Here is a 27,016-nt window from a genome sequence, read left to right as displayed (position 1 = left end):
GTTCGTAAAGAAAAATTAATTTGTTTGTATTTTAAAAGTGTAAAGGACATTAATCCTATAATATTATATGATTTGAAAATTAACGAAAATATAGGTTGATCATTAAAACTAAGGCCAAAAGACTTGTTCCCACCAAAGGTTTAATCCATTTTCAAACACACACCTATAAGATTTCAAAAACTCAAATATTCATTCATGGGCTATTAAATTTAACTAAAATCATTAGTTGTAGGGGATAAAATTATCATTTTATCACTAAACCCCAAACTCTAAAAGTTTATATCATTTTCCCCTATTAATTTGGAAAGCTAATAATTTTTTTCTATCTAATAGTTTGAAAATTTCACTTTTCCCCTTAGGGTCTTCTTTCTTCGATGACCACAATTTGTTCCTGTCGAAGTCTGGCCTTCTCATTATCTTCTTCTCTTGTTGTTAGCCTTCCCACCATAATAGTTTCGTTGAACGAAGATGAATCATCTTCATCTCTTTGACTAGGCGAAAATGATTCGTCTTCATCTCTTCGACCAAACAAAGATAATTCTTCTTCATCCAATCAAAAAGACAAAGACAACAAATTGTCTTTCTCTCTTCGTCGAACGAAGAAAATTCATCTTCATTTGACGAAATTATTACGGCGGGAGAAAAAGATGGTGGGAAGGTTAGTTGATGGTCGGAACGGATTCCGATTGCAGGAGAAAGAAGAAATAACCCTAGGGGGAAAAGGGAATTTTTCAACCTTAATTTTGAGAGAAATTATTAGTTTTTCAAACCAAGAGAGAAAAATAATATAAACTTTTAGAGTTTTAGTGTTTAATGATTAAATATCGATTTTATCTTTATCTTTATCTCTAGTAGAAAAATTTAAGAGAAGTTGGATGATAAGTAGGGTTGGATTCGAGCCGAGCCAGCTCGGGCTCGAGCTCGGCTCGGCTCGGCTCGAGCCCGAAACGAGCCGGGCTCAGCTCGGCTCGATCGAGCTCGAGCCGAGCCCGAGCTGGCTCGGGTTGGCTCGGTATATTTTTTTAAAAATTTTTTTATACAAAACGGCGTCGTTTTGATTTTTATATATATACAAAACGGTGTCGTTTTGATATAAAAAACGAGCCGAGCCGAGCCGTTACCGAGCCGAACTGAAAACGAGCCGAACTCGAGCCGAGCCGAATTCGGCTCGAGTCGAGCTCGAGCCGAACTCGAGCCGGCCCTCAAAAAGCCGAGCCGAGCCCGAGCTGGCTGCGAGCCGAGCTCGGCTCGGCTCGAATCCAGCCCTAATGATAAGTGAGTGTTTGAGTTTTTGAAACTCTATGAGTGAAAGTTTGTATTTGCATCAAACCTTGGGTGGGAATAAGTCTTTTGCCTTAAAACTAATATTTGATTTTTCATGGATGGTAAGAGAGTATCCATTTTTTAAGGTCTGAAGGTGGAAGGAGTCATTTAAAAAACAGGGGGTGGGAAGTAGACACGCTCACTGGTATTTAAGGATAAATGCAGAACATGTGACACTAAGAGAAAATCCCCACCAAGCTCATGACTTATGATTAGAGGCGGTGGGGGCTGGGCGGCTTTGGCCAAACCCACCAGGCCTATGGGTTGGGCGGCGCCTAAAGCTTGCATAGTAGCAAGCCTAAGGAGCAGATTAACTCATGAAAAGTATAAGGCATAAGGCTCGATCCGTTATAAATAGGGTCAAGTCAACCTTTATGATATCGGATCGGATCGGACCCAACAATACCAAGCCAATCCGAATATTTAAGAGAAGTTTAATTAAATTTTTTTAAATTATATTTTCTAAACTATTTTCTAATTATTAAAACCGAATACAGTATCTCAAATATTTTATTAATAATTTCGCACTTGTAATAAAGGAATACTATGATTAAATCACGAAAACTATTATAATATAGTACAAATAAATTAATTTACATCTTACATAATTACAAAAATAAATACAATAAAATATATATAAAATCTATTTATTTATCTTCAGCATCAAGATTTTTTAATTCTCTAAAAATAGATATCTTCGGTAGCCCGACTTAATATCAATCCTTAACCTCGTTAGTAATTTTGTACCTGCAATCATCCATTTTTCTTTTCTTAATTGTTCCTGTTGTACTAAGCCAGCCGGCTCCAAAGAGAAAAAAATTCTTCAACTAGAAATTGTAAGACATTTTTCATGGGAAAGTTTTATACAATTGATGATGCAATATTTTAGAAACTTTAAATTCTTATGATATTTTGAAACCTACGATGAAACCTAATCTTGAATCAACTAGATAACCCCCAGCTATCATGATAAGGTTCTATTTTCTATGGCATTAAAACAAACACAAGCAATAAGCAACAATTAATTACATTGCACAAACCAGCATCCAAAGGGAGGGAAACGAAAATAGTGCCATTGAAATATTAACTTCAAACATTGTGAAGTCCTCAACCCAAGCCATTTCTTTCACTTTGTTTAAGGCACAAGGTTGAGAAAAAAAAAAAAAATCAATTGGAACAGACACAGTCTGCCCATCTGCCATCATTTTTTTTTTTTAAATGGATATCAACAATAACAGACCGGATCAATCTGATTGATGGGCCTATTGTTTAGCCCTTTAGACCCATAGGTTGGGTTTGACCTGTTGTAATGCCAAATCAGATTTTATTGTATTGGGATTTTTTTTTGGGAAATTGAAATTTTTAGCGTTATTTTAATCCATGTATATATATATATATCATTCATTTTAAAACTTAAATAAATATACCATAACAGTAATCTACTTTTCTAAAATATCCATCTTGAAATGACCCATAAAGAGAGTCTCTTTTTTTCTCTACAATTTTTTCTCTCTTCTTTCTCAGCTTTCAAGTGAGGAAGGAATCCTTGTAGTATGAAAAAAATAAATTATTACTGAAAGAAAACACATGATTGAAGAATAAAACTCGTGAGAAAACCATTATAAAATATTCAACTTGGATACAAGGGAGAGAGAGACGAAAATTGCTAAATTTATTAAGAGAATTAATATCTACTGCAAGACTTCATAGCAAAATCATCTACATTCAGGTCAGTTTTGACTTAAGCCTGTATGTTATGTGTGTTTTTTATGAACAATTGAAAATGTAATAAGTATGGTAGATTCATGTTCATAACTTCATGTAAAATTTAATTTTATTGCGATTTCATGTTATTAAATTGGTTAATGCTATTATTTCATATTGTTTCTATTATTTAAAGTTGTTATAATATTGTTTAATGTTGTAGTGATGGTTATAAAATACCAAAATGCAACCCATGCAGAGATTCTCTCTTTTTCTCTGTAACTTTTTCTCTCTTCTTCCTCAGTTTTCAAATGAGGAAAGAACCCCTGCAACATGAAAAAAATAAATTATTAATGTAAGAAGACACGTGATTGAACAATAAAACCTATGAGAAAACCATTATAAAATATTTAACTTGGACACGAGGGAGGGAGAGACGAAAATTGCTAAATTTATTAAGAGAATTAACATCTACTGCAAAAACTTCATAGCAAAATCATCCACATTCAGGTCAGTCTTAACTTAACCCGTATGTTACATGTTTTCTTTATGAATAATTGAAAATGAAATAAGTATGGTAGATTCATGTTCATAACTTCATGTAAAATTTAATTTTATTGTGATTTTATATTGTTAGATTGTTTAATGTTATTATTTCATATTGTTTCTATTGTTTAAAGTTATTATAATATTGTTTAATGTTATAGTGATAGTTATAAAATACGAGCCAAAAAAAATTTCAGATGAAGAGCAGGTTGGTATTAATGCCAAGGGTAGGCGTTAACGCCAACCCCCCAGACTTTAGTGACTTTATTTATTTTTTTCTGTTTTCTTCTATTATACTCAATTTCTTTATTTTTTTATGTTTGTTTATTCTAATATAGTGCTCGTGTGTGTATTGTTTTCCTTGTCTTGACAGAGAGTTACATAAAAAATTATAAAATTACCACTGTCATTTTCTTCTGTTTTTTATTACCTTACCTTGATCAATTTTAAAAAAAATTCATAGCACTTAAGACTTTTTAAAAAAAAATTAAAAAGGGTTGGCGTTGAAACTTTTTAAACAAAAAAATAATTTTAAAAATCTTTTTAAAAAAAAAAATTATAAAGGGTTAGCGTGACGCCAACCTTTCCCATTTTAAAAACAATGAGGGTTGGCGTAGCGTCAACACTAAGGGTTGGCATCATGCCAACCCTCGTTTTTTCTAGTAACTTTTTTTTTTTTTAGTGACACCAATCCTTGCTTTCTTTTTCAGTTAAACACCAACCTTTCATTTCTTTCAATTAAAACCCTATCAAATGATTTTTTTCGATCATCCTAGTAGTTGAGGTTTAATATAAGGTATGAAGTGGATGTGGTCGAGTTTTGGTGGATTGCTCTTTTTGTTTTATATCCTTACTTCGAAGAATTCTTAATCTGAAATCCGTTTCACTTTTCAGTTTTTTCTTTCTTTATTTTGTTTTTAAAGCACTGGCTCTATTCTGGAGCACTTATTATATTTTTCACAGTGTATTTCCAAAGTTACAGAGAAAAAGAGAAAAGATCTCTCTACATGAGTCATCGCTTAAAAACTGAGAAAAAAGAGAGAATATTTGTATAAGCCATTTTAAGAAGGATATTTTAGAAAAATAGATTATTGTTGTAATATATTTGTTTAAGTTTTGAAATAAATCGCATATATGTATACACGAATTAAATTAAAACTAAAAATTTTAATTTTCCTTTTTTGTCAAATTTGAAATTGGGTCTCGAATTAACCTGACCTATTTAACGTCTCTATAGCCGTGAACAACTTGTCTTTCACTCCAAATGATGTCTATGTCCCTTGTAAAGCTGTAACGTTTCAATTCTAACCATGCAAATTAACCAGAGTCTCAAGTACCATTGACCACGTCACCACCAAAATGACATATATAACCCCAAAAAAATCCTCGCATTCAAGGGGCAACAGACTACGTATAAATCATCCAATGCTGGCTCACAAAGTCATTCCTCTCCAATTACATTATCATTTGTCTCAATATGTTAAAGTTTAGCGTCCAGGGGGCGTGACGTGAGGATAACAAAACTTCCTTTTTTCCCCCTCAAGATTTAATCGTAAAAATGTATATATTTTTATATTCTCAAAATTTTAATAAATAAAAGAAAATTAATTTGTTTGTATCAGTGATTCCACGCGACAAGTGGAGATAAAAGCGCGTTATAGTAAATGTGCGACTGCTACATCACTTCATCTACTCAAAGGAAGACACCATCCAGCTGGCTTTCTACTTTTTGTCAGAAATATTTTATTTTATTTTACGTAATAATTTCCTAGTGGAAGACTTTGACTTTTAAAATTGTCCTTTTGTTCACACCGACATTTTTCCACCGCTTGAGCTCTCGAAGTAATCCTTTCAACCAGTAATTAAAAAAGTATATCATTCTTGATTTGATGTGTATCGTTGACAAATCCGAAATCCGTTGACTTGAGAAAATTATTTTTTATTATTTTTTAAAATTTATTATTTATTTATTTATACCTCTTTGACTCTTCAATGAAATTTATATTGTAACTTGATATTTCTCATCAAAACTCTTAGCGTTTATTTCACTTCATCATTAACTCGTGATTTTATAAATTTTAATATCATATTAATGATTGACTAAACTAAACGCAATGAGATTTCTGTTATTTTTTCAATTTTATAGAGAAATATTTAGAGATTGAGAAAACCCCAATAATTGTATATTACCAATAGGAAAATTGAAATTTATACTTACATTTTAATGTATTTATACAATTTTATTCAACCTTTTTTTTATATACACAATTATACCATAAAGTTTAATATAATATTAAGTTTATTCTCGTTTTCAATCTTAAAAACAGAAGCAAATTAATTAGTTATTTTACCAAAATCTTGTAAGAAATTCATCATAATCCAAGTAAATGTTGATCCAAATCCTTATAATTTTATTTGTTTTTGTTACACAATTATAAACCTTAAAATTTTAAATACACAAACTTTATTTTTTTTTTTTTTTGAAAAAATGAGATTTTATTGATAAATGTTATTTTTTGTAAGTTAAATTAGTTAAAGTACTGATAGTCCAATCCAAAAAAAATTATTAAGTTATATCAAATGTATGTTTATGATGTATTTGTGGAGAAACTGATACAGAAAACGTAATAAATGAAGAATGAAGGGTAGACACAACTCATCCAGATACGGTTTAAAAATTTTTATTGCAAAAATTATAATTTCCCATTTTCTACACAAAAATTATAATGTTTTTTGCAGAATTATAATTTCCCATTTTCATTGCAATGAAAATTATATTTTTTATGCAGAAAATGAGAAATTATAATTTTTGGAATACAAATTATAATTGTTGGTACATTTTTTACATCAATTTCACTATAAACACATCATAAACGTGCATTCGACCTAATTTAATAAATTTTTTCAAATTGAATTATTAATATTCTAATTAATTTAATGTACAAAAAACTTCATTTCTTCAACAAAATCACAAAATTTGTATACTTGAAATTCTAAGAGTTTTAATTGTATAACAAAAATTGATAAGATTATAAAAGTTTAGAGCAATATTTATTTAGATTAAGATGAGTTTTTTTTTTTTTTTGTAAAATTTGAACAAAACAATTTATTAATTTGTAATAAAACATTAACTGAAACTTGTGTTTTTAAAATTAAAGACAAGGAAGGCCTTGGGATTGTAATAGATTTTATGGTAAAATGGAATAAGTTAAAAAAAGTTGAGTAATATTTTCTCAACACAGTAAAATGTGGTCCATATCAGTATATGCTTTAGTTGAATTGAAATCATGCTTCATTATGTTAGATTCAATGTACAAAATTGATAAGATGGTTCACGAGTCAAATCCAATAATAAACATAATTAAATATTATCATATATCTACAAACTACAATCATCCTGTAGCATTATTAAGACTCTTTATTTTCAAACTAAAATACTTTTGCTTTCATTAGAGAAATTACGAGGAAGATTTATAATATTTTTTAAGAAAATAACTAGTCAAATGGTCCTTTTTTTTTTTTTTTACTTTTAAACGGGTTGGTTTGGATAATATTTTATAAAAATAAAATATTAGTATAAATTATTATTATTTTTTATATATATGGATAGATATAAATACTTATGATATTTGATTAGATCTAATAAAAGAATATAAAAATATTATTTTATTTAAATATTTTTAGTATAACTATTTTCAAATATTATTTATATTATTTATTATATTAATTAAAAATATGATATTTTTGTCGTAAAAAATTTAATAAATAAGAAAAAATCATAACAAATTTAATATTATTGTAGTAATTTTTTTACTACTTAAAGTAAAACTGATAATATCTTTTATATTTTCTGTCAGATCATTATTAATAATAAAAATTATTGTAATTTTTTATTATTTACAAATCAAACAAAATAATATCGACTTAAAAGATAAATTAACAATATAATTTTTCATTCATTTTAACCAAACAGTCTCTTGAGATAAGTTAGGTTTGGATAGTATTTTGTTAAATAAATAAATAAATATATATATATATATATAGAGAGAGAGAGAGAGAGAGAGAGAGGATTATTACAAATATAGACTGCCTGAAAAATTAATTGGTATAAATTATTAATATATTTGATAAAATTATTAACGTATTTGGTAAAATTAGTATATATAAATAATCCTTGTATTTTGTTGATAATAATAATAGAATAACGAGATATTATTTTACTTAGATATACTTAAAAGATTAAGTAATGTTATATGTACTTACAATGGTACTAATTTAAATACATACGATGATGTATTTTTATATGACTGAATTTTAATTTATATTCAATTTAAAATTATATAATTATATGATGACATATCATCATCGATACTTATTATAAATACGTATAATTTTATTTAAATATTATTGGATACAAATTAATGTTGTCACTGGTTAATCTAATATGTCTTAAATTAAAATTTTTATTTTGTGTATTTTTTATAAATATTATCTATTGATTATATATTAGCATTTTTCATATTCTCAAATTATAATATTAATCAAATTATTTTTTTAATTGAATTGGGGATAATTATATTTTAAAATTTTAATAAAAATATAATACTATAATAAAATTAAAATTATTTTAATAATTTTTTAATATTTAAAATGTAAATAATAATGGTATTATTTATATATTATCTTTAATATCAATATAATTAATAAAAAATTAGTCCAAACTGAATATTCCCTTATTAAAAACAAAACCCAAGGGGGTATTTAATGAAAAATTCGGTAATTATCGTTCGTGCAAGAGACTTATATTATTATTATCATGAGAGAATCTTTACTTGTCTAGTTGTCTTCAACTTGACCAAATGCTATCTCTTTTGGCATTAATATTGATGTGTACTTTACAGAAATATTCGGATATATATTTTTTTTATTCCTATAAATATATATCACTATTTTATTATTTTATATATAATCAGAATTATAAAATATTTAAAATACCTTTAAATTTTATTTTTGTCTAGTTAAGACTCATTTAATCAAATATAAATTCACTTAATTAAGATATAAAATTCATATACTTATTTAATCAACTCTGAAATATAAGATAAAATAAAATAAAAATATAAAAATTTCTAATAACTTTGACGGTAAACAAGTTACTCGGTCATCCAATCACCTAAATATCTAACCAACTAATTTATTTTAAAAAAATTAATTAATCAACTAATTTATTTTTAAAATTTATTTAGGCAGGTGACCAACCACCTGATAAACCCTAAATCTCATAATCTTATTCTTTTAAAGATAAAATCAACTTAAAAAGTGATTATATTTGATAATAGAAAAAAAGTTATTATATATGTATAAAAAATAAAATAAATGACTATTTTAATCAATATTTCAAAATTCTTGGCTTGGAGTAATGATTGAAGCTCCAGATTTGGTTACAAATGAAGTCAATAAAAGGGGGCGGTACAGTGAAAAAGATTTAACACTAAATTTAATAATAAGAAAATTTTCTACAGAAATAGATTTGGTAGTTTGTTTCATCCAATTGTATTTGTATTGTATCAGTGTAAGTTTTATATAAGAAATTTTTAGTTTTAAATTAATCCAAATTAGAATCATATCAAAGTTTTTTAACCTTAACTTAATTTTTTAATATTCAAATTGACTAGATTAATCTCGAATTAATATGAGATTATCTATTATTTTTATTCTCTAAAGTGTTTTTATCATTTTAATTTATTCATCAAATTATCTTAAGATATTATTAATAAAATATATAATATAACATTTTGTCTTATTAACAAATGTTAAAAAAATTTACATAATAAAAGTTTTAAAACACGTTAATACTCTAACTAATTAAATCAAATTTTTACTATTTAATAATAAAAATAAAAAATAATATAAATAATTATAATTCTATAAAGATATAATTATATGCAATATGTAAAGATATCAAATTCTCACTATAAAAAGACAATAAATAATTATAATATGAATAAGTCCTTCAAAAAACGTTTATAATCTGACTAACGAAATCAAATTCTTTTTATTTAATAATAAAATATAATATTTAACAAAAAATAAATAATAATATAAGTAATTATAATTATATAAAGATACAATTATATATAATTTATAAAAATTTTAACTACTGTTAATATTGTCTTTTAATATTTTATAATTTATCTCTAACAAATTCTATTAAAGTAACATTTCCTAAAAATATTCAAATCGAATCGAATCTTATCAAGTTACTTTGTGTGAACTCTAACATTGTTCGATTTAATTTTGAGTTGTATTGAGTTGACTTGAAATAAATTTTATATAAAAATAACTCAATCTTAACTTTATATTTTTTGTATCATCTCATGTCAGGGTAATGAGTTGTATTGAAAATTATCAACTTTGATTGAAAGATGAACTTGCTTGCTTTCCAAGATGTTTTCTATGTTTACCTTTGACTTTGATATTGTTTTATTATTAAAAATAAATTATTTAGATAAAATTTAGTAAAAAAAAATAGGTATAAATAATGAACATTGTTATACATACTAATTTTTAAGTATATAAATAAATACGTATATGATATGTTATCATATGATTAAATATTACTTTATCTTTAATTTTAAATCACCAAATTACTTAATGACACACATCAAGTGTATATTCACTTGCGTATTCAAAATATGTACATATAATTTTATTAATAAATAATTATTATGTTTGATTAAAAATAATAAAATATTATTAAAATATTATTTTATTTAAATATTTTTAGATATAATTATTTTAAAATATTTTTTATATCATTTGTTTTTATTATATTAATAGAAAATAAGATACTTTTATCTCAAAAAATTAATAAATAAGAAAATAGAAAGGCCAATTCCTCTTAGGCATTTTCTTCCTCTACCAATTTTTGTTATGCTAATTAAATTTGAGAGCCAAAATTTTTATTTCCTTGTCAAACTTACCCTTTTACCTATAAAATTGATTATTGTCAAAATTAGGATTGTCTTAAAGGCTCAAAAAACTAAAATTCAATCAAAATAAAGTGACAGGAAATATAAAATATATATTGTAAAATATAAACTTATCAATACATTAGAAATACTGTATTTTTCCTAATCATAATACATAGCCCATCACTTCTCCAAGCCTGTCACTATTTCCTTTACTAAAACAACCAAAATCCAAAATCCACTCATCTTAGCCGTCATTTCTCTCTCGGCGACAAAAATGACGCTGCTTTCTCTTACTTCGACTATCCAACCTTGCCACGTCATTTAAATATCACCTTCTCCGTCACAAACAATGATTTCTCAGTGAGAAATTGATGCAGATTCACCTCACGATGTCGAGGATTGTCAATCAAAATCATCAAGGGCAACTCCACCGTGTCACCGTGGTGAGCTTAACCACCCACATTACACATTGCACAATGACAACCCTCTAACACGACGTCGTTCCGGTTTTGTTTTAATCTTAATAAAAAGGTTCCTCTTTGCTATCTTTCTCCCCCTCCTCATCGTGTGATCCTTAATTTCTCTGGCATTCTCTGTATTCTTTCCCAGCGAATATTCGCTAAATTCAGACTTTATTTATACGAGAATATCGATTAAAATATATATCCAAAAGTTTTTGTCTAAATTCATTTAGACAAATTTTAAGCGATTTTATTTTTTAAATAATTTTTATTTTTATTTATAATAATATTTTTTTTTGTTTATTATATTTGATTTAGTATAGTATTTTGATTTTTTTTTGAAACATTTTTATGTTTGATAAATTATAATCCAAAAATTAAAAAACTTATTTAAAAATAAGTCAATTTTTGATATAATCTAGAATAAAACGAAAAGATAAATATAATTATAAAGAATAAGTAAAAGTGTGAATGGATATATATAAATATATACAAATACACGAAGAATATAGATACAATACAAAAATATTATAATATAATATAATATATATAAAAATTAATTACATATAATATATATTATATTATATATGCAAAGATGTAAGTGTTTTCACATATTTTTATTATATATATATATATATATATATATATATATATATATATATATATATATATATATATATATATAAAACTAGTGTGAGGAGTGCATGCAAATATGTGTGCTTTTTCGCACTTCTATATTTATATATAAAATATAATATATCACATATCTATATATATTTGATATATTTGTATATATTTATATGTATCATATGTATTTATATATATTTATACATATTTTTTGTATTTATATTTATCTTTTTATTTTGATTTGTATTATATTAAAAATTGATGTATTTTTGAATAAATTTTTGGATTTTTAGATTATAATTTATCAAATATAAAATACATTTCAAAATAAAAAATTATACCAAATTTAATACAATTAATAGAGAAAGATATTATTAAAAATAAAATTACTCAAAATTTATTTTAAAAAAATTTAGACGAAAACTTATATTCCTCTTTTAATTAATATCTTATTTTCATAAAATCACAATCTCAGTAAGTCATGATATAGAATTGATCATTTTTTAAATATTAATAGTTTTATTAGTAATAATAATTCTAAGCCATTCTTTTTAAGACACTAAATCGATTTCTTTCGATTAGATTTCAATGAACAAAAAAATCTAACAAGTTATCCCCTCGTCAGTTTCAAACTTCTCTGTGGAAAGAATGATTCATGGGTTAAAAAACGTAGAGGGACCATTGAATGGAAGCCAAAGAAAGCTAAATCCTTGTTTCGCTGAAGTGGCCCCTCTTTGAAAACGCACTGTTTTCTCATCCACCAAAGAAAGAGAAAGTCTTATTTTTTTTATTTTGACTTTATTTGATCTCTTTTGAGGCAAGTTGATATTTTTATTTTTAATAAAATCAAGTGCACGAGTTTTGGAATACACACTTAAGTATTAAGTATTAAATTATTGTCTGTTTTAATTATTTTAAATTAAAAATAAAATATTATTTAATTATAAAACAATATATATTTTTTATATATTTAATTGTTATTTAAAATTATAAGTGTATAATATTATTCTTTATTTTTATATTCCCAAATTTAACTATGTGTATAAAATAATTCAAACAGTAAAATCAAATTAAATCATTTAAAATTTGAGGTTTGATTTGGTTTGTGGTTTGTGTGGGTAAACTTTTTTTTTTTTTAATAAACATATTTTACACATTTGGTATAAATATATTGTATTAAAGATATAAATGCTCCCCAAAAATATATTTTTCCATTTATTTATATATAATAAGGCTTTGTATGAATGCATATAAACTACATTGGAAAAACATAATAATAATACGAAATATTTTAAAAAAATATTTAAAAGAACAGATTGAAAATGTCGGAAATATAAATTGGGCTTACAAGTGTGTAGATTGAAACTCATGTAACATAAAACCAATTGGCTTATGTTAAGGTCCAATTCACAACACTTATATACCACTCATTTTACTTAAGTTTATTAGATGTGGGACTCTTCTTTTACTTGAGTCTCAACACCCCCGCTTAAGTGCAAACACCTAGGTTGTTAGGCCTGCCTTTCGGCTCAGCCGATTCTTGGCTGGGTGCGTTGTCACTTGTATCCAGGAACACTTAGGCTGTTAAACCTGCCGTTTGGCTCGCGCTCTGATACCATGTCGGAAATATAAATTGGGCTTACAAGTGTGTAGATTGAAACTCATGTAACATAAAACCAATTGGCTTATGTTAAGGTCCAATTCACAACACTTATATACCACTCATTTTACTTAAGTTTATTAGATGTGGGACTCTTCTTTTACTTGAGTCTCAACAGAAAAAAATAATAACATTAAATGTTAAAAAACTACAAATAGATTGCAAAGTAATTACCAGAGTCCTGTTATCTTTTATTATTATTTGATTTCATTTTTTTTTTAATTTGCTCATGTAAAATATGTACAGGTTTGAACACGAAGACTTTGAACCTGTCTTGGGTTGAGTCTTCCAGGTCAAGTGCAGGAAACCTGTGCTGCTTTTTCACAAGCCATTTTCTGCCGTGAGAAAGCATTCACATCTTTGACACTGGAAAACTTTTCTTTCTAAGGGAAAATAGACTTTAACGGTGGACCATCCAATGTCACAAAGCACTAATAAATTGACATTTATTAATTTTATTTTACATTTTAATTTTAAAATAAAAGACCAAACTAAACTAAAGCATAAAACAAAAGGCCAATAATATACCATTTAGTAAACTTAAAACAATAAAATTATGTGTATATATATTTTTATATATAATTTATATGTTATCATACGATTGAATAATTTTAAAATATAAAGATAAAATAATATTTAATTATATGATGATATATTATTTTTATATTTAAATTACATATAAAAAATATATATATATATAATATTATCCAATTAAAAAAAAAAAAGTGTCAAATAATTTTTTAAATCAGATTGGTCAAATAATTGACATGAGAATCTGACAGTTCAGTCAAAATTTTCGATTGACGCGCTTGGCCATCTTTATATCTTATGAAACCCACAACTACCTTTACTATAAGGCAAATAAATATATTACTCTGTTTAATAACACAGTTTCAGTGGCGGCAGGTAGTATCAATTGTCTATTCTATCACTCATTTCTTCATTATCAGCTCACAAGTTTCACAGTTAAACATCTCAAATGGGAGCATCTCTGAAGCTCCTTCTTACACTTACTTTCATTGCAACTGCAACCTTTGGATTTGCAGCCACTTCTAACAAGCTTCACACTGAAGAAGGTACGTATGTGCGGCGAACTAATCAATGGCAGGTGCTGTTAATTAGGTTGATTTTTTAGTGTTATTAATTTAATGAAAGTTAGTTGTACAGTGAGAGCATTGAAGCAAATAGGGAGGCAACTGGGGAAGAGAGATTGGAATTTTGAAGTAGATCCCTGCAGTCGTAAAGGGAACTGGATTATACAGGAGGAGACAGAAGGACAGGAGAGTAATCTGACATGTCAATGCTCTTCCTCATCTTGCCACGTTGTAAGCATGTATTCTTCTGCCTCTCCTCACGCTTTTGCTTTTGCTTTTGCTTTCCATAACAGAGTATCTTCACATGCGCTACAGAATGAATTACTGTAAATGGAATTATCACTTCTTCATTAATTATGTTATTCTGATAGCAATAGATTAGTCAATTCTACTAATTCTCTTCTCTTGAAAATTATCATCTATTTGGAAAGAGTTTTTTTTCCCTTTTCGGTTAGTCTTGACTCTTACTTTTAAGTTCAACTTAATACCAATTATACCTGTTTATCTGTGTTAAAATTACTAGCTATTAAGAAAGTTTCTTTCTCGTTTACAAATGTAGACAAATTATATTAATTATCGTATCCTTTCCATGGTGCTTAAGATTTAAATTTCATATATATTTATATATATATTAACCTCTGTATCTATATTGTTGTTGTGTGACAAATTATGATGTGAGCTTTAGAGACTTGAAAGCTTATGTGCAGAGAGACTTGCGTGTTTGTACTGTTGATAGTTAATTCTTTAGGATTGGGGATGACTTGTATACTTAGGCTATTGTGAGGAGTTTGTAGCATCATCATCATCATCTCCTTTGAATGTGGGCTACTTGATCTAACCACGTAAATGGCTGTGTTGTTTGGAGGTGCTTGTTGTATTCCTTACTTTTCTGTTTTGTCAATTGTTTGTAATCCTGAATTATCATATTATTGTTTCAAGTTTGGGATTCTTTCTTAGCTTTCCGACATCAAAGAACTCTTAAGATTTTTGCAACTAATTGAACCTTCCCTCCACAACTATGCCATATTAAGTGGCGTTTTAAGACTGATTATTTTAATGATGGGAAAGCATCTCTTTCACGTAGTAACTGATTCTGATCCTGCATTATATGGATTTGCAGACTGTTAAAAGGACAAAATCTTACAGGAATTATCCCACCGGACTTCTCCAAGCTTCGCTACCTTAAATTTCTGTAAGTCAATCCAATGATCTCGGTAACATTTTGGCTTATTGTCAATATATTGTGAATTTATCTTTTTCCAATCTCATTTAATAAGGTTTAGATATATTGAGGGCTTATCTTTTATGAATCTCATATAATGAGGTTCAAAGTGAGTTTATCTTATTTAAATCCATGACTTCATCATTTGATAATCTTCATTTGTTTTCAAATGGGTTTGAATAGGGCGGGGTGTTACTATTACTTTTAACAATATAATCATTTCGGCATTCGTTCATTCTCTTTGTTTGTCTGCCAGGGACCTCAGCCGCAACTGCCTCACTGGTTCTATTCCTCCACAATGGGCTACCATGCAATTGGAGGAGCTGTAACTATCTTACCTTATATTCTCTTCTGCTGTCTAATCAGTTCAAGCGTTTAATGGTAAGTGTAAGTTGAAGTTAAAAACTTTTGTTTTATAAATGTGCAGCTCTTTCATGGGGAACCGTCTCTCAGGTCCATTCCCAAAAGTTCTCACAAATATCACCACACTCAGAAACCTGTAAGCTCATTTATTTAAATGTTTTGATTAAGATTGTATCCAAGTTCTTCAATTAAATTTAGGACAACTACAGCCAAAAGAAAAAAAAACCAAATTCACCCACGTCTTCTACTGGGGCCTATAATTAATTAGTTTATTTGGTTACATTGTGGAGGCTCAAGAGCATTATATTTTTGCACAAGATTTGATCAGATTTTTTAGAACATAGATTAATACATTTGAATGATTAAGATTGTGTCTAATTTGTGTCATTTTCATCAAGATGTATTAATTATTAAAGTTGTATTGAATTTCAGCCGATCAAAGTCTATTGATCTTATAGTTTCAAAGTACAAAAAAAGTGACGTCCTTGAACCTGTGTGTGGTTATGTAATTCGAACAAAGGGTGAATCCAGCCTGATTTAGCTTGGGTTAAAATGTTCCTTCATGATCTTTTTCAGTCCAAATAAGTCAACTTCAACCTGGTTGTCAGCTTGACAGGTCCAGATTAGATGTTACAAAATCATTATAACTTAAATTAATACCAGAACATATCTATATTACAGGAGTATAGAAGGGAACCTCTTTTCAGGACGCATTCCTCCAGAGATTGGAAAGTTGATCAACTTACAGAAATTGTAATTTCTTTCTCCTTTCTTGTTGGTTAATAATTAGTTAATAGTGCCCTTTACAATTATTAATTAGCAACAATACTACTACATATTTTTTTAGGATGCTCTCGTCAAATGCTTTCACAGGAGAATTTCCAGCAGAACTTGCCAAATTGAGCAACCTGAATGATTTGTAAGTGTTTATTAATTTAAAGATGTTGAGCCAAAAAAATAAAAGACCAGTATGTTTCATTTAGTGGGTGTATCTTATATTATAGGTCGGGAAAACATAAATATTGAGTATGCTAGCTATGTCCAAATCCCTTATTATCGCTGGAATGATGACTGATAAGTTTTCATCACTCTGATACCTTTTTAGGAGGATAAATGACAACAACTTTTCTGGGAAGATACCGGATTTCATTGGTAAATGGAAAAACATTCAGAAATTGTAAGCTTATTTGTTTTGTATTCAAAGTTTTTTGATATAATTTAACATGAAAATTTTATCTTATTTAATTTTGTTTTTGATTTTTTTGTTGCAGGCATATCCAGGGTTGCTCTCTTGAGGGGCCTATTCCTTCTAGCATTTCTTCTTTGACTCACTTGAGCGATCTGTATGCAACTCTGAGAATTCTTTTTATTTTGTTTTCATAAACAAGATGATTGCATCGAGTCATTGTTTTTTTATTAATCTTTCAGGAGGATTAGTGACTTGAAAGGGAGAGGGACTGCTTTCCCACAATTGGATAAAATGAAATCCTTGAAGACATTGTGAGTTAAATTCATATATATAGATTCTCTAAGCTTTTGAACATTTGTTATATATGTACACAAGCTTAATCAATAAATAATTGGTATCTAATTTTGAAATGCAGGATTCTAAAGAAATGCATGATACATGGTCAGATCCCAGAATATATTGGGGATATGACAAAATTGAAACACCTGTAAGTAGTTTAGCAAATGTATGAAGAATGGCTTGTTTATAGTTTTAGATGCCAACCACTATAAACTGGATAGTTTGGCCTTCTCCATCTCTTTCTATATTGATTTTCAATGCTAATATCTATAAAAATAGTAGATAGTTTATGCATATTGTTACCTTGGTATTGTTCTTTTCTCTAATGCTAACAGAAACTACATTCACAAAATAACTAAGGGAATGGTAAACTTTGATACAATTGTTTGCAAAAGTTCTACTTAAGTGTAAGTTTATCACATTTCACATATGTTCCTGAGAAATTGTTTTTGAGAATTTACCAATTAATATCATCAATTTTACCTGATTGCATTTGTTAAACACAATAGGTTCAAGATATAACAAAAAATAAGTGTTTTTTTTTTTTTTCCTGTAATGGTTTAGTATAAGAGATTATGCGATTATAATCAAAATTAAAGGTTAAGAGCAAATTTAGTTTCGATGATTTATTGAAGTTGAATTTAATGTCTAAATAGCATTTATATTTTACATGAAAGATATGGGTTTTACTGAGAATGTCTTATCATCAATCACTCCTTAAATATGGAGGCCAGTTCATATACTAGTTCGTAACATATGGACTGGAAGGATCCTCAATGTTTTTTCGTTATAGTTAAGGTTGTAATAGTCAGAATAATAGCTACCCAGGTTACAAAATTTTGTCTCTTCCAATGCTGATGTGCCCACCAGATCTCTCTGGAGGTCAGAACTTTGTTACTCTTGTAGGGTACTGGATGCATGCTATAAAATTGGTTTTAAGATCAATGTGTTGCATACACCAAGCCTTGCCAGTGATGAAGAGCAGATCAGAGCACACAGTAGCTACTTTTCTTAACGTTTGGGTGATATTATTTTATTTTTATTAAACTTATGTAAAGTTTGCTGTGTCCATGCAGAGACCTTACTTTTAATAACTTGACGGGTCCAATTCCTAAAACATTCAACCAATTGGCAAAAGTCGATTTCATGTGAGTGGATGCCCTTCTAATTTTCATTTGTACTCTTAATCAACCATATGTATGTAGAAGCTCAAATTTGAACCATTCTTGTGTAGGTATTTGACAGGTAACATGCTTACTGGCGGTGTACCTAGATATATCTTAGAAAGCAACAAAATTGTGTATGTCTCTTTTATTTTTATTTCCACACTTAAGTCTCTAATTTGGTTTCAATGTTGATACTTATTTATGAGTTTAAATAATGTCAGGCCACTTAAAACAATATTTACAATTAGTGGCATATTACACAATGTTGTCTAGTTATCATTTTTTGCATTTGTTCCAGACTAATGGAATGGATGTCTGTTGATGATATCCCTCTATTTTGATCTGCAGGGATGTATCTTATAACAATTTCACTTGGGAAAGCTCAGGTCCAATAGAATGTCCTCGAGGGAGTGTGTGAGTGCAATTTTTTTTTCCCTTTAAATTCTAAATTCTTTTATGTACAGTAGTGAGTAGTGACACATTTCTTTTTTATTTTTTCCCAGGAACTTAGTGGAGAGCTACTCTGTGTCAGCTGATAAAGCGTAAGAATCTTGTACTCAATAATATGTAGTTAAGATATTTTGAAAGTTTGCTTCTATGTCTTGCCATTTTTGTGTATAATTTTGGCTGTTTGTCTCTAAAATGTAAACTTTCATAATTGTTATTTTTTTGTGTTGCAGAAGTAGAGTTCATTCGTGCCTAAAACACAACTTTTCATGTTCTGCATCTAGTGATCAGTGTAAGTCTCTCTCAGTTTAAAAAGTCAATAAAACCATATGTACATTCTTTAAATACACAAAATGAGTACAAATATGATGTATCATTATGTGATATGTTGAGCAAACCACATAATGATATATTCCCTATGTATCAATTTTAAGTACTCAAAGTTTGTATATGTAACATTACTCTTAAAAAGTTGTGTTTATTTTCCTAGACTAAAACTTTACTTTGTCTGGTTGAACGGCTGTAGTTGGTAGGAAAGTAGCTTTAAATGTATGCTATTGACACATCTAACAAATTTTTTTTTCTTTTTTCTTCTCAATAAAATTTGTTCATAAGTCCTCTGAATTGTCAATACTTACAGATCACTACTCCATGCACATAAACTGCGGTGGCAAGGATCTATATATTGGTAGTACCGAGTATGAAGCTGACGTTGAAGCAAAAGGAGCTTCTATGTTTTACACTAGCCCAGACCAGTACTGGGCATTTAGCAGTACTGGGAATTTTATGGACAATGATGTTGTTTCAGATGTTTATATCCAAACCAATACGTCTACTCTTTCCAATGTCTCTGCTGACAGTTTGGAACTGTATAGAACGGCACGTGTTTCTCCTCTCTCCCTCACTTTCTATGGACTCTGCCTCGGAAATGGGAATTACACTGTCAAACTTCACTTTGCTGAGATTATTTTCAAAAATGACAGCTCTTTTTATCGCTTGGGGAAGCGTATATTTGATGTATACATCCAGGTTAGTCTACTTTGTAGTATGCGAAAACCCTTTTTAATTTTATGTGGATATTCATCTTTTAGTATTTGTTTGTAATAGGGGGAGTTGGTCCTGAAAGATTTTAACATTGAAGATGAGGCTGGAGGTACCGGCATTCCCATTGTAAAGAATTTTACAGCCCAAGTGACAAGTAACACATTAAAGATTCAATTTTATTGGGCTGGAAGAGGGACAACCGGCATACCATTCAGAGGATTTTATGGCCCTCTAATATCGGCTATCTCAGTAGATCCAAGTAAGCTATTGTAACTTGTTCATAGTTAATAGCATTCAAGTCATCATATGTTAGCTTTTTCGCTAATGAGGTTACTTCTGATTCCCATATCTAATCATTGTCCCTCTTAACATCTGTTCACTCAATATTATACCGTATAATGGATTTTATCTTATAACTCACCTAGTTGCTGTGGTTCAATAAATTGAGTAGCTACTCAAGATCTCCCTGTCACCTCTTTTTGGCTGTCGCCGATTTACACAACTTGCACACTAAATTAAATATGCTGACTTGCAAGCTAACTGAAAAATTTTAACATTCATTTACGATTGACAGTATCAAAGATTTTTGGTGTTGAACTACTTTATCTTATGCTTGGTATCCAGTGAGTTTAAACTTGGGATGGAAACATGGAGTTTGAAATTATTACTCCATCTATTGTGTAATTATCATTACTTTAATTAGTTCAATTGTCCCTTTCAATTCATTGTTGCAAATCCTCTTCTTGTGCAGACTTTAAGCCCCCTGTGCTTAATAGGAAAAAACATCGTGTCATGGTAGTGGCTTCAACATTGGCTTCATCACTATTACTTGTCCTGTTGCTGTTACTTATAATGCGGAGGAAAGGGTGGCTGGGAGGCAATGTCTCTGCAGATAAAGGTATGTTATATTCCATCGCCCACTTATATGATTTATAATATTCAAAAATAAAATTGTATTTAAATTCTATATCACATGGGTCATATTTCTTGAGAATTTCCAACAGAAATTGATCTCTTTTCATTCAGAAAACTAGAATAAGAGGTATTTAATATTGGGTTCATCAAAGATTTAAGCCTCATGCTGCAAGCTGGCTATACTATCTGTCCAGAGTTGAGTAGAAAAATCCTTAGGCAGTGCACATCACTATCATTTACTGCTCAATCTTGTTTATATAGTTTGTCACACTGCCTTTTAGCCTAGGTTTCTTCAAAAGGAACTTGACTTTTAGTTAGGATTTGTGGTCAACTGCCAATGAAATGCCTTCTGCAAAGAAGAATTTGCAGAGATTTTACAGAATGCAGTCCACCATACCTGCTGACATAATTTTTTTATCTGCAATCTAGTCTCTGTTTTCATCAGTGGTAGCCCAATAGTAACCCCTACTTATATCTAAAGATTCCAAGTAAAATTTCCATACCATTTGCCAACCTCTAGAACATCTATCTCAGCTACCCCAGCAACAGGTTTTGTTTCATAGATCACCTTGATGCTAGCTGTGTATCTGATCTTTTTAACAAGATGATTCACATGACAGGCACATTCCAAGTAAAACCTTGACTTCATCGTTGCTGGGTGCAGCTCTCAACTCATTTTATTTAGTACTCAATACTGTTAAAATCAGTTAAGGACCATGAGATGGAAATTTAAATCTCTCAATATCTCAATTGACATTAGTACTGCACGCTATGCAGAGCTGAGAGGTCTAGATTTGCAAACAGGAATATACGCTCTAAGACAGATTAAGGTTGCTACAAAAAATTTTGATGCAGCTAATAAAGTTGGGGAAGGTGGTTTTGGTTCAGTTTACAAGGTAAATTTATGTCTTACCCTTCTAAATTTTTATATGCATCTGCATATTCCTTGAGTTGCCACTGGAAGTAGAAAAAACAATAATGCTTGTGGATTCTTTTTAATTGTGATCCAGTTTAGAAGAGAAGACTATGTGATCTAGAACTATTTCAAACAAATGACAGTATTGATAGCTGAGTTGGTTATTTAACTCATTTTATTTTTCCATGTTTCGATCCAGAAGCTACAACATATCCTAGATTGAGAAAATTTTCATGATAGAACTAAAATTTTCTAGCAATTCCAAACCTAAACATGTGGTAAAAGAGAAACGCCATTCAAGGACAACACTAAACTTTCTACTTCAACTGAAAATTCTACTCAAATGTGTAAAGTTTGTGTGCATTTTTGTATACAAGGTACTAATTTGTTATTTTAGTCTAAAGGCATTCCTTGGAATGCAGGGTGTACTACCAGATGGAACTGTAATTGCTGTAAAACAGCTCTCATCAAAATCTAAGCAGGGAAATCGTGAATTTATAAATGAAATCGGCATGATATCTGCTTTGCAACATCCAAATCTTGTCAAGTTGTATGGATGTTGTGTTGAAGGAAATCAGTTGTTACTTGTCTACGAGTACATGGAAAATAATTGTGTTTCCCGTGCACTTTTTGGTAAGCTGAGTACTTCCAATTATATATGCCACTTTGACAAATTTGTCCACGGACTTAACCAGAAGGCATTTATCTGAACACTTTACAGGGAGAGATGAGGCAAACAGATTAAAATTAGATTGGCCTACAAGGAGAAATATTATCCTTGGCATAGCCAGAGGTTTAGTCTACCTCCATGAAGAGTCAATAATAAAAATTGTGCATAGGGATATCAAGACAAGCAATGTCTTGCTAGATAAGGATCTCAATGCTAAAATTTCTGATTTTGGCTTGGCTAAGCTTTATGAGGACGACAATTCTCACATCAGCACAAGGGTTGCTGGAACAGTGTAAGTACTTATTTGAAAGATTTATGTCTAATGTCTACGATATTTGGTAATTTATACATGTAATGGACAATAAAAGAGATGAAAAATATGTCCTGTGATGAAGTTCTTATATTATGAAGCAAACTAAGACATGATCTAAATTTACTAAATTGCTAGACCTTGATCTAATTGTTGATGCACTTTTTTCTGTATACTTTAGCAAATGTAATAAAAAAGATCGTTCATTAGTATCCTAAGCCTTTTATTTATTTTTTTAAATTTTTTTTCCATCAGAATTTGTTACCTGTTACTTTCTTTGCTAAGTGACAAAATTAGGATGTCAAAGAAAAGGTTATTGAGCTTCATAATTTAAGCTAAAATGCCTAAGTTTAATTTGCAGTGGTTATATGGCTCCTGAGTATGCTATGCGTGGTTACTTAACAAACAAAGCAGATGTTTATAGTTTTGGAGTAGTTGCATTGGAAATAGTTAGTGGTAAGAGCAACACAAACTACAGGCCTAATGAGGATTTTGTTTACCTTCTTGACTGGGTAAGAATTTGGTGGTTTATTTCTGTGTCCAGTTCCTTTCAAGTTACTACCTGTAACTTATTTCTTGATGTACCGGTTTTTTCAGGCATATGTTCTTCAAGAAAGAGGAAATCTGTTAGAGCTAGTTGATCCTAATTTGGGGTCAGAATATTCATCAGAGGAAGCAATTGTGATGCTAAATGTGGCTCTCTTGTGCACGAATGCATCCCCAACGCTGAGGCCAACCATGTCTCAAGTGGTGAGCATGCTTGAAGGTAGGACTGCAGTTCAAGATCTGCTTTCAGATGCAGGGTTTTTAGCCATTAATTCAAAATATATGGCCATAAGAAATCACTTCTGGCAACATCCAAGCCAAACTCAAAGCTTGTCAACTGGTGGTCCTGGTACTGATGATTACTCGACTTCAAAGTCAATTATAGAAACAGCAGCAAGTGACCATCCTATGAGAAGTAGTCCAGTTTCAGTTCCAGTATGATATGGCATGGGGAAAAGTCTCTTTGCATATTATATATATAGATATTTTAATTTCAATGAATTATAACATTATAGATATATTAATGAAGTAGTTTGAAATTTTGTACTTGCCACAAAAGGTGAGGTTAGTTATAGTTCTATTCCTAAGATTTAGTAGTAGTTGTATTATAAATTAGGTAAGTTACTTCATGGATTGGATGGGAATAGAAATGGAATAGGATAATATTGTTACTTCAAATAAGAAATGTTGATAGAATAGAATAAATTTGTGATTATTCTATTTTGTGGATTAAGGACTTAAGGAGTTTGTTTAATGCTTTAGGCAGTTTCTATCTCTTAAAGGGTGAAAAAAACAGCTATAAATATCCCACTCATTTTGTGTAATGTAATATTCATTGTTATGTTGGACCCTTCCATTCCATTTTTCTCTATGCTACTTTCGTTTCCTTTGTCTCTTTAATTCTCTCAAAGTTTTAATTAAGTATATTTTTCATCCTTCTATTTGCACTCATTGATTAGGTTAATTACATTTATAATATGTTATCGGTGCCATCAGTTTAGGTATATTTCAGTATCACTAATATTTAAATTATATCATTGTCTATTTGTGTAATGCAAATATAGATATTTCAATTATGATACTATCTTATTTGCAAAATACAAATCATAAAAGTTTTAATTATTATTATTATTATTATTTTGAATAAATTTTTTTCATTATATTTATTTTTTTGTTTGCGAAATAAATTGTAGCTATTAGTATTTGTGTTATTTTTATAATTGTTTCACATTTGTAAGGACAAATTATAATTGTATCTCCCTCGCAACCTAAAGTTTCAAAAATCATGAAAAATATGAACCTGAAATTATAAATATAATTAAAACTAAATTTTTAAATACTATAATTTAAAACTAAATATTATAATTTCTAAATATTTATTACAAAATATTAAGTTTTGTGAATATGAGACAAATATAATTAAAACTTATCATAACATGAGTTTTGTTATTTTTATCGATATATAATTTGTGGAAATATTAAATCTCGTAAAACTTCAATATGTTGCTTCAAGGTTAGATGGAGAAATTTATATTGAATGAGCTCTTGACACAATTTTTTATTTAGAATCAATGAACCTTGGAGAAGTAATTAAAAAAGAAAACAGAGCATTTCAGCAAGATAGATTTAAGGTCATTATTTTCCTTCAACATCATATCCATGAAGGATTGTAGTGGAATACATGGATATAATAGATTAGCTAGACTTATGGAAAAAGTTTGAAAGATAGATTTGAGCATGGGAAATCAATAATGCTCCCAATGACACAATATAATTGGACCCACTTATGTTTATAAGATTATAAATTTGAAAGTGAATTAGGTTATATGGAGAAATTTTTTTTTTGAAGAAAATATGTTAGAAAAGACATTTTTCACATTTCACCCATCAAATATGCTCATGTAGTAACAATATCGAAAAATAAATTTTAAAAAATATTCTGAATTAATATTCTATTTGCTGGTGGCTGAATAAAAAAATAAATTATTAATGAAAAATCATCAAACTTATCCTATTGACACTGCATCGTTCCTAAATTGAACGTAACTATTAGTAGTGGTTCCCATTAGGGATGGCAATGGGGAGGGGCGGGGAGGGGATATCAATCCCCGTCCCCGTCCCCGTTACGGGGATAAAAAATAATCCCTATCCTCTCCCTGCGAAGGAAAATCCCCTCTCCATCCCCTCCCCGTCCCCGCGGGGAAAAATCCCCTCCCCATACCCATAAATATAAATTTTAATTCTTTTATGTATTTCAATAAATAAAATAAATCATATTCTCCCAAAATATCGCTTATTATAAGAGCTACAAAATATTCTTTGTTATTTTAGTTTAAATATAAAGTTTTCATAAAATCTAACAATATGCAATAATCAATCTCTTCATTAGTAGCCCTTCATGTATGTGATTTAGAGTAATTTTATAATAACATTAAATTTAACATTTTTTATTCATTTCAATTGATTTTATCAAGTTTATAATTTATTATTTTTTTGTGTAAAACCTGGTGGATTGACTAACTAAGTTTTGAAGTTAAAATAAAATTAATTTGGTGTATTTGTATTTTATGATAATGAGATTCTGGGGTTTTTTTAATATATTAGATTAATAGTTTAGAAATTAGTAAAAGCTAATAATTGATAATTCAAAAATTAGTAAAATTAAAGTTATAGTTTTAATAAATCATAATGTAAAAATTTCTAAAACTTAATAGTTTAGAAATTATTATATTAATATATTAGGTTTAGGGGGTAGGGTGGGGCGGGGCGGGGACACATGTATCCCCATCCCTGATTACGGGGATTTTTTTCGGCCCCATCCCCGTCCCTTTCCCCATTTTTATCGGGAAATCTCCTCCCCGTTAGGGTCTGGAAGGGTCAGGGCTCCTAAAGTCTGGTCCAAATTGCCATCCTTAGTTCCCATGGGTGTGGACGAGGTCGAACGCAAAATAATTTTGGACTTAGAGGTGGTTGTAGTAGGAAATCTCACTACAACAAATGGATCAAGGTTGAACCAAAACAAGAGAAAAGGAGAGTAATGTAGAGTAAACTACAAAATAATGAAAATAAGTGTTACAAATATGGTTGTGAAGATCATTGGTCGCAAACTTATCGTATGCCCATACATTTGGTAAATCTATATCAAACATCCATAAAAAAAAATGATGAGCAGAATATAGACTCAAATTTTGTTGATAATTCAGATCCTGTTGATTTAGCAAATATTGATGTTTCAAACTTTTTTCAAGAGTAAGAATGTAAGTCACTTGATAGTGACATGAATGCCCAAGATTTTCAAGATTAAAGTTCATATCAATTTCTTGTTTTGAAGTTAAAGAGTTATGTACATTATTTTGTGTGCTTATTACCATGTATTCCTTCCTTTCATTATTTTGTATATATTACGATTAATGTAATTTTTAAATGAAAGAATATGAATTTTGAAATTGAAGCTTTGACATAAAAAAATGATGATGCAAATATGTGTCTGGTAGATAGTG

The 27,016-nt window shown here is 29.0% G+C and overlaps 1 protein-coding gene across 2 annotated transcripts; it reads left to right on the top strand.

Annotated features, from left to right (window-relative positions):
• Positions 1-14,192: 14,192 nt before the first annotated feature.
• Positions 14,193-24,416, top strand: LOC123196174 (probable LRR receptor-like serine/threonine-protein kinase At1g07650). Of its 2 annotated transcripts, none has more exons than XM_044610076.1 (24): positions 14,193-14,371; positions 14,463-14,628; positions 15,510-15,581; positions 15,868-15,936; positions 16,039-16,110; positions 16,656-16,727; positions 16,822-16,893; positions 17,080-17,151; positions 17,246-17,317; positions 17,403-17,474; positions 17,579-17,650; positions 18,579-18,650; positions 18,737-18,802; positions 19,017-19,082; positions 19,172-19,210; positions 19,349-19,407; positions 19,756-20,144; positions 20,223-20,418; positions 20,911-21,057; positions 21,852-21,970; positions 22,413-22,623; positions 22,712-22,952; positions 23,332-23,482; positions 23,568-24,416. In XM_044610076.1, the coding sequence occupies exons 1-24, from the start codon at positions 14,275-14,277 to the stop codon at positions 23,955-23,957; spliced, it is 3,054 nt and encodes a 1,017-aa protein (XP_044466011.1). In that variant the 5' UTR covers positions 14,193-14,274; the 3' UTR covers positions 23,958-24,416. The 2 variants fall into 2 exon arrangements, with proteins under 2 accessions (XP_044466011.1, XP_044466012.1); XM_044610077.1 differs by having other exon boundaries at positions 14,235-14,371; positions 14,455-14,620.
• The last annotated feature ends 2,600 nt before the right edge of the window (positions 24,417-27,016 follow it).

Source organism: Mangifera indica, chromosome 14 (assembly GCF_011075055.1).
Source record: "Mangifera indica cultivar Alphonso chromosome 14, CATAS_Mindica_2.1, whole genome shotgun sequence".
Classification (NCBI taxonomy): domain Eukaryota; kingdom Viridiplantae; phylum Streptophyta; class Magnoliopsida; order Sapindales; family Anacardiaceae; genus Mangifera; species Mangifera indica.
Note: the sequence above shows the minus strand (reverse complement) of the source record. Positions and strands in the feature narration are given on the sequence as shown.

What these genes read in the sequence shown, in the direction of transcription:
- LOC123196174 (XM_044610076.1), top strand. Translation starts at nt 14,275, where the DNA reads ATGGGAGCATCTCTGAAGCTCCTTCTTACACTTACTTTCATTGCAACT. An exon ending in ATCACCACACTCAGAAACCT is followed by an intron (nt 16,111 to 16,655) that starts GTAAGCTCATTT and finishes TCTATATTACAG; the next exon opens with GAGTATAGAAGGGAACCTCT. An exon ending in GAATGTCCTCGAGGGAGTGT is followed by an intron (nt 19,083 to 19,171) that starts GTGAGTGCAATT and finishes ATTTTTTCCCAG; the next exon opens with GAACTTAGTGGAGAGCTACT.